The sequence below is a fragment of the Lodderomyces beijingensis genome, assembly GCF_963989305.1.
Source record: "Lodderomyces beijingensis strain CBS 14171 genome assembly, chromosome: 5".
Classification (NCBI taxonomy): Eukaryota; Fungi; Ascomycota; class Pichiomycetes; order Serinales; family Debaryomycetaceae; genus Lodderomyces; species Lodderomyces beijingensis.
The window spans coordinates 1,655,337-1,670,126 of NC_089974.1; the positions used below are offsets into that span (position 1 = coordinate 1,655,337).

General features: G+C 43.6%; 5 protein-coding genes across 5 annotated transcripts; all 5 read left to right on the forward strand. All coding sequences in view use genetic code 12, as the record gives it.

Moving 5' to 3' along the window:
- Positions 1 to 1,910: 1,910 nt before the first annotated feature.
- Positions 1,911 to 2,756, forward strand: LODBEIA_P46030 (mitochondrial 54S ribosomal protein bL28m; the record flags this gene model as incomplete). The annotated part of the gene is made up of 1 exon (XM_066974843.1): positions 1,911 to 2,756. One exon carries the CDS (start codon positions 1,911 to 1,913, stop codon positions 2,754 to 2,756), a length of 846 nt encoding a protein of 281 aa, XP_066831541.1.
- Positions 2,757 to 3,033: 277 nt separating this feature from the next.
- On the forward strand, positions 3,034 to 3,803 carry LODBEIA_P46040 (60S ribosomal protein eL36; the record flags this gene model as incomplete). Its single annotated transcript, XM_066974844.1, has 2 exons — positions 3,034 to 3,046; positions 3,517 to 3,803. The coding sequence occupies 2 exons, from the start codon at positions 3,034 to 3,036 to the stop codon at positions 3,801 to 3,803; spliced, it is 300 nt and encodes a 99-aa protein (XP_066831542.1).
- Positions 3,804 to 4,268: 465 nt separating this feature from the next.
- On the forward strand, positions 4,269 to 5,012 carry LODBEIA_P46050 (uncharacterized protein; the record flags this gene model as incomplete). Its single annotated transcript, XM_066974845.1, has 1 exon — positions 4,269 to 5,012. The coding sequence occupies one exon, from the start codon at positions 4,269 to 4,271 to the stop codon at positions 5,010 to 5,012; it is 744 nt and encodes a 247-aa protein (XP_066831543.1).
- A 380-nt stretch (positions 5,013 to 5,392) lies between these two features.
- On the forward strand, positions 5,393 to 6,844 carry LODBEIA_P46060 (uncharacterized protein; the record flags this gene model as incomplete). The annotated part of the gene is made up of 1 exon (XM_066974846.1): positions 5,393 to 6,844. One exon carries the CDS (start codon positions 5,393 to 5,395, stop codon positions 6,842 to 6,844), a length of 1,452 nt encoding a protein of 483 aa, XP_066831544.1.
- Positions 6,845 to 8,743: 1,899 nt separating this feature from the next.
- Positions 8,744 to 11,182, forward strand: LODBEIA_P46070 (uncharacterized protein; the record flags this gene model as incomplete). The annotated part of the gene is made up of 1 exon (XM_066974847.1): positions 8,744 to 11,182. One exon carries the CDS (start codon positions 8,744 to 8,746, stop codon positions 11,180 to 11,182), a length of 2,439 nt encoding a protein of 812 aa, XP_066831545.1.
- Between the last annotated feature and the right edge of the window lie 3,608 nt (positions 11,183 to 14,790).

The window sequence follows — 14,790 nt, forward strand, 5'->3', positions numbered from 1 at the left end:
ACTAGTAGTAATAGCAGACTATAAATTAACAGAAGGTAAACAGCAACTTCTTTGCCTTCTCAATCTAGTTGTATGGGTAAATTGATGAACAAGTGGTAGTGATGATGAAGTTGTTGTTGTTGTTGTTGATGACGCTGATGACGCTGATGATGATGATGATGATGTTGATGATGGTTTAATTTTGAACTGCTTGATTATTAATTATTTAAGTGTGTTTCTTTTCCACGATAGATTATTATATTGTGAAAAGCTGTAATAGCAGGAAGTAAATATCCGTTGACTGCTTAGTGCCAATCAAACAAAAGTTGATAACAAAGTGAAGATTGCGACGACGAATGAAGAAGTGAATGGAAAATTAAACGAGCAATTGAAACCAGATCTTGAAGAAGAAGACGAAGAACAGAAAAATAAAAGAAAAAAGGATAAGGGTGCTCAAGTGTGCTTCTGATAAGAACCGTGTAGTTAAATCTTTCGTATCGAGTTTGTAGATGCTGATGGTGATGGACTGTGATAAGCTTGTCTCTCGTTCTCTTTTTCTTCTTCTTCCTTGCTTAATTGGTAGTCCGCTGCGAGCGAGAGTGTCGGTGGGAGGCAAGTTGCGGCGAGAACCACCCCACCGTTCGAGCGCGCTTTCTCGCCATCTCTCGCCTTGTCGCCCCCGAATTCCCGCCAACTCCCGGCCCCGGTCGACGCAGGAAATCTGCCCTCTCTCCCCCCGTTCTCCCCCAAATTGGATACCATTAGTTTTACCTCGCTGGAACAACGGCAACGGGCTGAACTTTTTTTCAGGCACACTGGCATACACATGCACAAGCCCATAGGCACACGCTTGCAATTACAAACTACAATCACAACGTCGCTCCGTGGAAGAGCGTTGTTACAACATTATTTGTGTTTCACCGTTTTGTTCTCGTGAGGCTACAACTTATATGAGGGGTCAACGTCCACTTTTTGTTTTATTCTATTTCTAATTACCCAAGTGATATCGACAATCTCGACCTTCCGCGACCCGAACCAGAACCTTGCCACTTTAGCTTCTCTATTTTCGACATTAACCATAAACTATATTTATCTTGATTTACACCAACCAGGGGGGGAAACAGCTGCCTATCTTTTTTTGTTTTAAAGTTGGTCTAGGCGGTTAGTGCGGCTCGGGTTTTTGCAACTCCGTGTTCCAACCGATCAGCAAGAATGAGCAGATTCTTCAACTCTAGCGGTGGAGAGGCCCCGCTTTAGTCGGGACTTGATTGCGTTGTAGAACCAGAGTACGGGTGTGAACTTCGATGATGGGGTTTTGTAAGTGCTTTGGGGAGGCGAAAAAAAAATAAACGCTGAGTGAGAGAGTTTTCATTTCGTATTGTAGCCAATTTTTGCAACCAACAACAGGGAGGAGAGGTAGAAAACGTTGCAAAAACTTTTTTGCAACAACACTATTAATTTTGAAATCACACTATTGACTGGCAAAGATCTTTTTACTCAACATCGTAGCCCACTCAGCAAAAAACTTTGTGACCATGTAGGGCGTGATCTAGAGATTAAAGCCAACGCTTAATGGTTGGTAAATGGGGTTTGTAGGGGCCCGTGTATGGACAAAAAGGTCAGTTTCGGACTTCATGACCAATAACAAATATACACACTTGTGTATCCTCAGACTGCAAATATATCATAAAAGAAAACGATCAGCCTTACTCTAACACTTCACCTTCTGCTTTGTTCTCATGACACCAATGTGTGGTCCCTTTCCATCTGCGCCGAAAATTGATTTGACGGCTCCCATGTGGTAGCACCAGCACCAAGTCAGAAAGAAAATGTTGAAATCAAAATCGCGAAGCTTGGACAGAGGGAGAGTGAGACGGACGAAAGAGGCAAGAGCCAAGTAGAGGGAGGTTGAGAGGACTCCAGTTGAAGCAATGATGATGAATTTCCTCAAACAAGCCTCTGCATTCTCCGTATTCAGCCTGGCTAGTCTGAGGAGGAATGCATTAGCTGGCATCAGACACTTTACATCTACGACACCTGTGCAAGAACGAAGACCACCATACGACAAGTTCCGTAAAATCACCAAATACGTCAAACGCATTGATGAAAACGAATACACCATTGGACAAGAACACCCCAAGAACTTGAGAATTCCCAAGAAAATCCCCGAGACGCCGCATTATAAATATGAAACCCGATTCTTCAAGAGACAAAATAGAGGTTTATACGGAGGAAGACAACGTACTGCCTCCAAGACATGTTCCGAATACTTTAACAAGAACCTTCGATCTCACCGCCCCAATGTCAACAAAGGTGGATTGTGGTCTGAGATTCTCAACAAGAGAATCCAGGCTAGAATCTCGGCAAATGTATTGAAAACTGTGTCGAAGGTGGGCGGCATCGACCAGTACCTATTAAAGTCTACTCCAGCAAGAATCAAGACTATGGGATTATTGGGCTGGAAATTGAGATATCAACTATTACAGAAATTAGAGCAAGATGAAAGAGGCACTTTAGATAGCAAACCTGTGCAATATATCCACCCCGATGGCAGAAAATTTACCCAGACCAAAAAGCAAATATTGGATGAACTATTTGAACACGTCAAGAGAGATAGTTATTTGCCCGTACATGAAAAGCAGTTCTTGAAAGAGTACTGCTGGTTGTCATATGGTGATCTAGTTGCTAAGCTCGATGAATATAATGCTAAATTTGGTGCCTTGATCCAATCGGTAAATAGCGCAAGTCTGCCAATTCAGCAGCAGCAGGGTGTATAGCCCTATCTTGTATATAAATGCACGTGATGTTGACTCGCATTGGTAATATATTATATAAGCAAACTACTGCTACCATGTGTTCTCTCACAACTTTTTTTTTTTTTCCTCTCTTTCTTCCTTTCTTGTCGCTGTCTTAGTCAGTACAGGCTAACGCAGGCTTCATCAAGTGCTCGCTGGTATCGCCAGAAAAAATTCAATATAGGCAGAAATTTTCAATATTTGGAGAGAGCGTCCTTCTTCGAACCAATAATATACACATATATACACATACATCACAATGGCTAAGTCTGGTATGTCGACCAAGAGAATAGTGATCTTATGGATAGCATGAAGTGAGGAGGAAAGAGAGAGATCAACTTGCCAATCTATAGAAGCTGAAAGAGGTTTGAGAAAAACTACATTGGGAAGGAGTAAAAGAAGACTTTGCAGCAGTGACGATGATGTTCAACCATGAAATCCATTAAGCACTGCAATATCATTTTGAGAGTTTGTTTTTCGACAACCGTTTTCAAGTTTGCATTTGAGAGTTTGTTTTTCGACAACTGTTTTCAAGTTTGCATTTAGAAGAATCGTTATTCGATGAAAGCAATAGTCGTCAACAATAAGAGACTGTGATTTTGTCCATGATATCACTGGGCCAAATTTCTCAATTTGAGAAGCATATTTCATTTTTCATTTTTCGTCGTTCATCTTTCATCCTTGTCACTTCCCTTCATGACTAGACGTTAAACCAGTTGTACTAACATTTTTTGTTTTCTAGGAATTGCTGTCGGTTTAAACAAGGGTCACAAGACTACCGCTAAGGAAGTTGCACCCAAAATCTCATACAGAAAAGGAGCTTTGTCTCAAAGAACCGTTTTCGTTAGATCAATCGTCTCGGAAGTCTCTGGATTGGCCCCATACGAAAGAAGATTGATTGAATTGATCAGAAACGCTGGTGAAAAGAGAGCCAAGAAGTTGGCCAAGAAGAGATTGGGTACCCACAAGAGAGCTTTGAGAAAAGTTGAAGAGATGAACAAGATTATTGCTGAATCTAGAAGACACTAAGCTAGCTAAGTAGGAGTGGAGTGTTTTTTTGGGTTTTGGAAAATTTCTAAAGTGTACATTAATTCATCAAATATACGATAAAACGTGAAAAAAAAAACAAAAAAAACCATCAGTAACAACAACAACATTAAAGTTGAGAGTGGATGTCAGAAGGTCAGTTTTGGTACAGGGATCGCCAGGACTCTTTTTCTCATTACTCTAGTGAGACAATATCGGCTACAGATCTCTCCAACCTGCCAGAAGTCTAGTTTCAAGTCGAAGGGGCGTAACAGATAAACACTTTAACTTTTTTTTTTTTGCCACTTGTATATACCAAGGCTTCCTTATCCGAACCAATTTTTTTTTAAATTTCTTTGCTAGAATAATATAGACCAAACAGAAGGGGGGTTGGGAAAATCCAATAAAACAACACAAAGGACAAGCGACGAGAAGAGAAACAGACAAAAGAACAGAGGAGAACAGAAAATGCCGGTTGAGCTTATCCTTTCGCCATTAATGAGGCCCGTTGTTCGGGCCAAATCAATCTTGTTCAGCCCCCACAGGAACCAAAGTCACTATATCCCGCAAATCCGCGAAATGCCCACCAATGTATCTCAGTACGCCGTAGTTCGACGCTTTGGTTCGGGAAGCAAGATCTTTGATGTGTTTGACACCCAATGCGGCGCCATGCCCGTGGGGCCCAATAACCCCAAGGAGCGCATCTTCTGGTTCCAGCGCTCGCGCGCCGTGAAGGGCGCTTACAGGATGTATTCTTCGGCGATATTGGGCACGGGCCCCCAGGGGCAAGATGAGCCCGTCGCGAACGTGCGAGCTGGCTTGCGAGGCAACGTCTTGTTGATCCGTGCTCCGGATGCTCCCGCGGCTGAATTGGGCTGGCACGTTGTGAGCCACCGAGTCGACGCCATCGATAGCTACCGCATGTTCACGATGAATAACGGCCAGACCTATCAGTGGACTTTCAGAGGGCAGTGGCTTGAGTTGGTGCATAACGTGGGTGAAAAGGAGCTGGAGATTCGTGAACGCATTGGTCGTGTGGTTATTAATGGCACGAGTGGCTTTACCTTGTATTTGGACGAGAGCAAGATGATTAGGGAGATTGCCTTGGGCACTGCTCTTTGCTCGTTTATCGACCAATGGAACACGAACTTGGAAGTGGGTGGCATCTATGGCGGCAGATCCGTCGAAAGGGTTCGCTGGAAGAGGGACTAGTACTAGATTGATAGGTTGCAAAATAGAAGAATAAAAAAAAAAAAAAAAAAAAACCAAAAAAGGAATTTTTCGGCACGTGATGTGGCCAGTGCGTAGCTTTTGGTTCTCTGTCGCTATGCCTCTCCCTCTTTCGTGATTCGAGTACCGCGCGGGAAGCGAGTCCCAAAGGGTTCCGTCTCTCTGTTATGTCTTTTTATTTTTCCCCTTTATCTATGGGCAGATTGAATGGTGATCGATTCCCTACCGAGTCGAGCATATAAATAACATCTGGGAAACCCCATTGCCATATGAGAGAAGTTGGATAGCTCATCTGCTTCTCTATATTCTTCTTGGGTATATTCATAGTTTCTTTCAGGTGATAAAAAAAAAAGAGGTCCGCAATGCTCAGAATACCCAAACCATCTTACAGGTTTGTGAGATCTATCTCCACCAAGTACTTTCCTAATGAGCCATCGGCACCTGTTTTTACAACCAGCTCCGTTCCAGGCCCCAAGTCCAAGCAGATTAACCAGGAACTAGGCGAGGTTTACGACAATGGAGCCACCTACTTTGTTGCAGACTATTTCCAATCTATTGGAAACTACATCAGTGATGCCGATGGAAACAAGTTGTTGGACGTCTACTGTCAAATTTCATCGATTCCACTAGGCTACAATAACCCCAAGTTGATTGAAGCCGCCAAATCCGACGAAATGGTGTCTGCCATAGTTAACCGTCCTGCATTGGCATGTTTCCCCCAATCCAACTACAAGGATATTCTTGAACAGGGTTTGCTTGCAGCTGCACCACCGGGGATGACCAAGATTTGGACTTCGTTGAGTGGATCAGATGCCAATGAAACTGCTTACAAGGCGGCATTCATGTACCAACATGCCAAATTGAGAAAGGGCGCCGATTTCACCGCCGAGGAATTGTCGAGTGTCATGGACAACAAGACCCCTGGTGCCTCGGAGATGGTGATATTGTCCTTTGACAAGGGTTTCCACGGAAGAACATTTGGTGCATTGGCTACTACCCGCTCGAAGGCTATTCACAAGTTGGATATCCCTGCGTTTCCATGGCCAAAAGCACCTTTCCCGCAATTGAAATACCCTCTTGAAGAATTTGCAGCTGAAAACAGACAGGAAGAACAAAGATGTTTGGATGAGTTGGAAAACATCATTGTTAACTCTCCAAAGCAGATTGCTGCTGCTATTGTCGAGCCTGTTCAATCCGAAGGTGGTGATAACCATGCGTCTTCCTTCTTTTTCCAAGGCTTAAGAGACATTACGGCAAAACACGGCATTTTGTTTATTGTTGATGAAGTGCAAACTGGTGTTGGTGCCACTGGTAAATTCTGGGCTCACGAGCATTGGAACTTGACGAGTCCACCCGATATGGTGACCTTTTCCAAGAAATTCCAGGCTGCTGGTTTCTACTTTGGCAATGGCGACTTGCAGCCAAAGCAGCCATTTAGACAGTTCAACACTTGGTGCGGTGACCCAACCAAGGCCATCTTGGCTAAAGCTATATACCAAGAGATTAAAGCCTCGGACTTGGTCACGCGCACCGCCACGGTGGGTAACTATTTGTATCAAGGGTTGCAAACGGTTGTTTCAAAGAGTCAGGGCAAGTTCTTGAACTTGAGAGGTGAAAACTACGGCACTTTTATTGCTTGGGACTGTTGCTCTGTTGAAGTGCGCGCCAAAGTATTGCAAGCTTGTAAGGACTTGGGTCTTAACATGGGTGCATGTGGTGACCTTTCTATTAGATTGAGACCCACCTTGTTGTTTGAAAAGAAACACGCCGACGTGTTTTTGAACATATTGGAAGAAGCTGTTGGCAAGGTGTAAAGAGATAATGGTCGTGGTGGTTGAAAATAAAAAGTTTCATGATTAATTAGCATTAAAAAAAGTATGTACTATAACTAGGTAATCGCCAAAAATGAAAAATGGAAAAGAAAAATAAAAATAAAAATAGCAATGAATCGATGCAACGTTGTAGTAATCTTTGCGTGGTGTTGTGTCGCGTTCCATGTCGCGAACAAAACGAGACACTGATAAGAAAGTTCCGCGCAATGAACATATCTATTTTTTTTTTCCTAGTGGTACCTATATGCAGGCTAGGCTTACTTTTCCCACCCATCTGCTCTTCGGCGATTAGATCTAAGCTTGCGCCTTGCTCCTGTTGCAGCGAGCCCCAGAGAACAATAAGAGATGACACGGGAAACAAACTCCGAGCGGTTAACTTAATACTACCAGATACTATATTGATTGTTATTGTTACCAACGGCTTGCCCGTGTCTGTAGCGAGGGATCATCAGGTTAAATGACTGGCATACAGCAGCCTCCTTCCTCCCCCCGGGAAAAGATAACTCGCTTAAGGAGACATGAGGGCTCTCGCCCAAACTTACTTTCGTGAAAAAAAGCTTAGATTCGATATTTTCTGGAATAGGCCAAGGCAGGGGAAAGGGTCACGTATTACGTGTTGTCTCGAAGCAAAAGAGTGACTCGATGTAACATGGGATAATACCAGCTGTAATCAAGCACCCCGGCGCTTTTTAGACTACCGCCCCCCAGATGTTCCTCTGTTGTTGTGTTGACGGGCAACAAGGCTCATTTCATGCTTGTTTTATTTTGTCTTGTCACGTGACTTGGGGATGTGACGGGAGGATGGTTTGAGATGCAAGTTTCAGCAACTTGCAAGGAAGAAAAGTAAAGAGCGGAGTTGAGCAGTTGCAGTTGCAAGAGAGCTGTAGAGGCTTTTTCGCTTGGATTGCCACTTCTTAAGCATTGTCTCTTCTCTAAATGTCAACATATACCCTCTGGGGCTGATTGACCAGTTGGTGGCCTGGCTAGGGGAAACGGAAGCTGATCTCGTACAAGGTCGTGTACCGCCGGACAGCAGGTCACGTGCGTATCGAAACACTTCCTACGCCTACAAGCAGCGTGAAGCTCAGTGATGCACTATAACTCCCTCTCTGTTGGTTTTTCCTCTATTTGAGAGGTTGAGGGATTTTACAACCATATCCCAGCTACAACAAGGTTCAAAATACAATCGGGAAAGCAACACCATTTCTAAAGGATTGGCTCTTGACACCTGTCGTGTGTATAGATAGATACCTACAAACAGACAGACAGACGGACAGGCAGACAGACAGACATATAAGTATACATAAATATATATATATTCCATATCTTGTCATATCATATCGTTTGATTTCACTCCACTAGACTTCACTTCATTCTGGAAAACGAGAAAGGAAACAGTATCCACGATGAACCAGTAAGAATCAAGATCGAAATTGGACAGATTGGACTACACTGAAGATGCTCGGAAGGTTATTTAAACATAATGAAAACTACGCCAATGCAATGCCGCTGCTGCTGCTGCCGATGCTGCTGCTGCTGGTGCCGATGTCTCTGATGCAGATGCTGCTGCTGCTGCTGCCGTCGTTTCTAAAGACAACTCCCACTTCACCAACGATAGCGTCGTCTTTTGAAGACTCCCATTCACGAGAGATCCTTTACGGAACACATAACGCGAATCTGTTGAAACCATTTTATTTCAATAACCAGTACTTTCGAATATTTATATCTCAAGATGGTGGCAATTTGAGAACCAAGCAAACACTATTTGACACTGCGCAGCTGCTGATCCCCATTCAAGCTCAAGCTCAAGCTCAAGCGCAAGGTCATGGCCAAAATAATCAAGATCTCCATCATCCAGGGAAATTCAATCCCAAGCCCAAAATGTCACACTCGAGCCAACGAATACATCACAACATCACCGACTTGAATGACTTGGCATTTGGCTGCGGTTTACCTTCGAGTGAGGTTCACACCATGACCAAATTGCATTCGCTCCCAATCCTAACCAATGCTTTGACCGCGTACCACTCAGTCTTGATAACTCGACTATTTTCCATAACCGATTGCGACCCATGCATGCTGGAGACACTCTTTGGCAATGGCGATGAATGGAACCCCAAATCAACCACCAATATCAGAGAATCGAGTTTGAAAATGAATGACTTGAAAATCAATAGCCGTTTTGCCATTGGCATCATTATACCCGTCGAGTCCAACAATTTTATAAACGAAGTCATCATCAACAACTGGAATGAATTATCTCATTTCCTAACTTTTCTCCAAAAAATCGTCTACAGGAGACTATTGCACCAGTTCCATTTAGGGTTTGACAATTGTCACGGCTGCGAGTATTTGGTTAAAAAACGTTTACAATTCCCCAATTTCATACTCCAGCACGATTATGATTTGCATCTACAGCTCAACAAGCTAATCAAGTTAATACACTACCTGAACAACACACCAAGATTGATGAATACAAATCATTTGATGAAGACTGATTTACCAGAATACAGCTCTTGCTTAATCAACTGGGTTTTGGAAGTTTTAAACTGGTTGGAGTTGAAAGATGGCAAATGCGCGGGGGCAGGAAACCCAGGTGCTTCCTTTTTAGCAACTGTGTTATCGCTACTAGTCCAATATCGATCTTCATTGGGCGTTCGACCTTATTTCAACAAACAAACTAATGTGCGTGAAGTAACGCGAGTCGTGGTCATGACGGGCAATCCAGCTGTTGCCAAGAGACTTGTGTGTATTATGAATGGGTTGATTCCAAACGCGGAGTCATTGGAAAAGGAACAACTTGGAGATGAGCTTGTTGACTTGTCTGCTGTCACCAGCAACACTATCAGCAACAGCAACAGCAACAGCAACGCAGACAGTCAGGTTGATCGAAGTTGGGAATCATCAATCGACACAAGCAACTCTGAAGAGGTCAGAGGAGTCACACGTCCATCACCAAGTATACCAATAAAGAGTACTACAGCCACCACCACCACTAACACAGCCAGGGCGCAGAATGTACCCATTGGAATACCAATCAAAACGCCTACAACTTCTCAGGCATCTTCTTCATTATCCAAGTCTGCATCGACTGCTCAGTTGTCCACTTCATTGAGTTCTTCCTACTCATCACTACAATCTAACTTTTCATTGTCGAAATTTGGCAGTGGTGGATCTTTTGCAGAAAAATGGAAAAACTCATTTGGTCACAGTAATGGTGGTGGAAGTGGTGTTGGTGGTGGTAACGCTCCACTTCTGTCTCTCGCAAATCCCATGAGCGGATATTTTGACGAGCAGCTGAGTTTAAACACAAAGAAATCCATCCAGTCCCTACGTGCCCCCTCGCCGGCTTTTGAATACGACGATCACAGTTGGCAACCACCGTACAGTTCCGTGGCACTGCCGCTTTCATCGGGGTCGTACAAATTATCCCGAACCCAGTCGATGCACGACCTTTACAATCAAAACATGAACTCGATGAGCGAGGAGCATCTTTGCGATGCTTCTGATCAGTCTTCCACGTCTTCATCTTCGTCGACGGTACACAACTCCAATGCAAGCACCAGTGGGTTGAGCAACAATGTTCTTGACTTGAAACGTTTGAAAACCAGTGTTTTCACTCCCCTAATAAGCGATGACTTGGTCAAGAATGTTTGCGAATACAACCGAAACAAGATTTCTCGCAAGTGCCGAAACATTATGCAAAAGAGTCAAGTTTATAGCAAATCGGAAGCAGATGGAAGTTTGCAAGTTAAAATTCCCGAGGATGTTAAAAAGCCGCCAATTTTCAAACACAAGATACTATTACCTTCAGTGGGGTTTTGTGATGAGTATCGACCCGAATTCATCCTCCAGTCGTGTCCGATCAATCACAAGTTGGAGCAGCAAATTATGGGCTCGATGAAGAATGACTTGATATATTTCCAAAACAACTACAAATACGCGCAGGTCAAAATCAGAACCATACTAATCAGTTTGCGAGCGCGTGAAGTTAAAACGATTGAAATGTACGTTAGTAATAATAACGATCAAGGTGAGCTGACATGTCCCAATCCAGCGTTATTAGATGACAATAGACCACCAGTGCAAAATACATATAGGACAAAATTGACCAAGGTTTTCTCCCCCACGAAATGCCTAGGAGACAATGAATTGATTGGGAAGATTGAAGCTACGTTGGATGAAATTGACCAACTCTGCAAAGAGCATCAACCGCAACATCTTCATCAGGACTTTACACATGATCCTCAAAAGAAGGCATCAATCAAGGAACATTTTCATAAAAAGTTGTACAGTTTGGTTTTGGAATTGATTGGGTAATCACCTCGTCTCCGCCCTCCCCTGAGTGAGAAATTATAGTCTCTGGTCAATAGAAAAAGAAAAAAAAAAAAGGAATTTCTGGTAGGTTATTCCTGAATTGCGAAGATCATCCCTTTTGTAGCTATTCCCTAACGTCGAATAGTTGTAGAAGCCCCATTATTTTGGCAGCGCAGAAAACACCCAAAAAATTGCCAGGAGCGTGTTAGTGGGTCTTCCCTGGACTGAACATGATGAACTCTGGTGTCGACGGAAAGGAAGTTAGGTTGTCAATAGATTCAAGTTGAACGTAGATGAAATTCAACTATCCTTGTGGCAAAAGGGATTTGTAAGTTTCAACTGTGCAGTAGAGATGGGAAAATGTTTTGATGATATGCGATCAGGGCGACCAGGTGTGAAATGTGTGCGCAAATGCACTTCGATGTACTTGGGTGCAAAGAGCCGAGGATGTATCTGCCAGGGCTACTTGGCACAACGTCGTTTCTTTGAGCTTGAGTTGTGGCTGCGACATCTTGCTGCAATTTGTTTGGCATATTATCTTAGAGGAAGATACTTTAGAGGGGATAGGATTTAGGGGGGGTTAGAGATTAGAGATTAGGGGTTGCGGCTTAGGGGGGACGGAAAAAGTTGGGGGCGAATCTTTTTTTTTTCGTCGAGAATTCCTGGAGAATAGAATCCAGGAGGTGAATATCTTTGTAGGCGACAAACTGGACCTGCCGCCATCAGACAAAGGCTCAGCCGGGTCTCGGATGCGATGCATAAGGGCAAGTGTTACATAGAAGAAACTTGTCGAGGAAAGGGGGTGTAGAGAGAACCTCCAGCACGGTCCTTTTCCCGTATAAAAACACCGCGGACAAGTGGACAACTTTCATGCTGGAATATTGTAAGAAATCGCACGCTGAGATCTCGGGATCTATAAAGATTCCGAGACTTCATTTCTCTCGAGAAATTGTTCAAATTCTTCGGCCATGGAAGAAACATGTGGATTTGTATTTTTCTATTTTATTTCTATTTTTTTAATCACTCGTGGAACGGTTTTCGTGAGCTCCGGATCCATGCACGAAATTGATCTCATCTCAGCCACATGAAATGAGCCAAAAATCAAAAAAAAAAAAAAATAAGTTGGTGATGCTACGAGACGACGGGAAGCATGGTGGACAAACGCTGCTAATTTCCGGTGGTGCGTCGTTCACATCTCCACTTGTTGGCACACCCACATTTCCGCTCCTAACTTTAGCCGCTCCTGCTAGGCTCATCGAAACCTGAACTCTGAGCATTGTAAGCCCCGGTGCATTTCCATACCAACTACAGAAAACATTCTCAATGCAGACTGCCGCCGCTGCCTGGTTGTGAACTTTGTCTCTGCTAAACGTTCTTCCGTCTCGATCGGAATGAACAACCACAACCACAACATCAACAAGACGACATTTGGCACAATTTCTCCTGTTGTTTTTTCTCCACAAACCTTAAAATAACATGTTTCCCGGTAGATTAGGTTGTAATTGTGCTTGATGCATATGGACGATTCCTAAAAAAAAGAAAAGTCCAGATCTCATGCACTTTAGAAACGTCTGTGGCTGGGGAAAACGAAAAAGAAAAGATTCCGAAGTTCCTGAAATTAAAGTGCGAACCCTTCAAGAACCGAAAAAAAAAAGCGAGGAACTCCGTTTAACAGGCTTTGCCTAAACTTTTGCCTGCATCGATTTTATCATCTGATGGACGTGGGGTGTTGTGGGATGCTTGGCGTAGGGGGCAAGGGGGGGAGGTATGGAAGATCCAGATTCGCGAGAGGCTTTTTCCTTCTTTTTTCGTTTTTTTCTTTTTTGCTCAATCGTGATTTCGGATGTGATCAAACTGAGGTGGGTGTGGAAACTACCCGTGGTTTTCTATTGCTGGAGGTGGTGGTTTGAAAAAGTGTCGGTTTCGTGTGCTTTGGGTGTTTGCGAGTGAGTGGTATTGGCATCGACGTTTTTTTCGAGACTTGAACAAGAAATTAAAGACTCGGGCAAGGGGGATTGCAGTGGATTATCACGGAGCTTCGCCAATAGCCGAGAACAGGTGACTTTTGGATGGCACTGGCTAGAATGGTTTGACTGGATTAGCGAATCTGCCAAGGGTAGCCCGCACTCCACGATTCTCGCGTGTTCTTAACGAAAAATTTCGTATTTCTTATGCATTCACTCTATATTCACCAGCCTCAGCCACGAGAGGTGGCGAGCTCAGGGGGGTGGGGGTGGAGTCTGGGTCTAGAAAGTGGGAGTGGCAGAAGATGTGCGATATGTTTGCGACCGACCTAGACCTGTGCGGGAAACTTTTAATTCCAAGAACTGAATAATTGAAATTCTAACTGCACGGGCCCTTTGGCTAACGACATTGGAGCTTAGAGCTATGGTTAAACTTGGCCAAATAAGCGGCCAAGAATAAAAGAACCCTAAAAAGCCAAACCTCAGACGCCATTTTGGAAATTCTAGATGTGCACCAGAAGACTTTGAATCGGTGTTTCTACTCGAGAAAACACCGTATGAGTCTGTGGATCTAGATGAGTTTTCCTGCGTGGCTGGAGAAGATTAACACTAGAAGTAACAACGGCGTTATCTCTGGACTTGGATTGCAGGGAGAACAAAGAAGAAGAAGAGAGCATGTGTGTCACCACGGACGACGGGATTCCTGTCTCTTTCCTTCCCTTTTTTCTCTTCTCGTTACCTCTTTCCTGTTACCTGTTACCTGCTGGCGAAGGTAACCATTGCAGAAGAGGGAAAAAAAAAAAAAAGAAGATTGTAGAAGCCGTTCGTTCCCTGTTCCCTGTTCCGCAGACGGATTCCGACTAGTTTGATCGTCGCGATTGTTTGTTGCGAAACAAGCAAGTGTTGTTCAATGAGACATTGTTATTGTATTTTCCTTTTGTTGCTTCGTCAACGTCCCTCCTCTCCTCGAGATCTAGGGGGGCGATGGGAGGAAGCTGGGCACAAAAGACGGATCTTTGCTTCTCGTGGTAAAAATAAAAAATTACATTTGGGGTGTCAAGTGTCAAGTGTCAAGCGCATTTTATTGCGCGTTTCGTCCACGAACAAGTTTCCGGGGGGGGGTTAACATTATGGTGAAGTGTAACCGACTTGTTCAGCTTCACGAATATGATAAAACATAGAACAACTAACAAAGAAAAATCGCAAGTTTTAGCAAAGAGTTTGAATTTGAAAGGTCGTCAAGTGACTATCCTTCTCTTCCTCCTTTCCTCTCCTTCCGCCGTCATCCGTCCTTCCCCCCTCCTTCGAATCCATCAATTATCAACATTTTTAAAAATAAGAACTGCAGCTTGCGCATATCGATCCAACCAAGCCCGGTTTTTTTTTTCAATCGCTTTTGACCTATTTCTCCGCGAATCTCTCAATCACAACCTCGCTTGGTTTCCCTTAGGCAAGAAATAAAATAACATGGCTTTTCAACATCAAGATCAACCAATTAACCCGCCTTTATCATTCTCCTTGTTGAAGTCCGCGGTGAGGCAAAAGAACAAAAAAAAAAAGAAAAAACATCCGAACAACAATTCTGCCGCGGACTTCAATCGTTTTTTTTATTTGATCGAGTCCGCTTGCATAGATAGTTGAAACTCT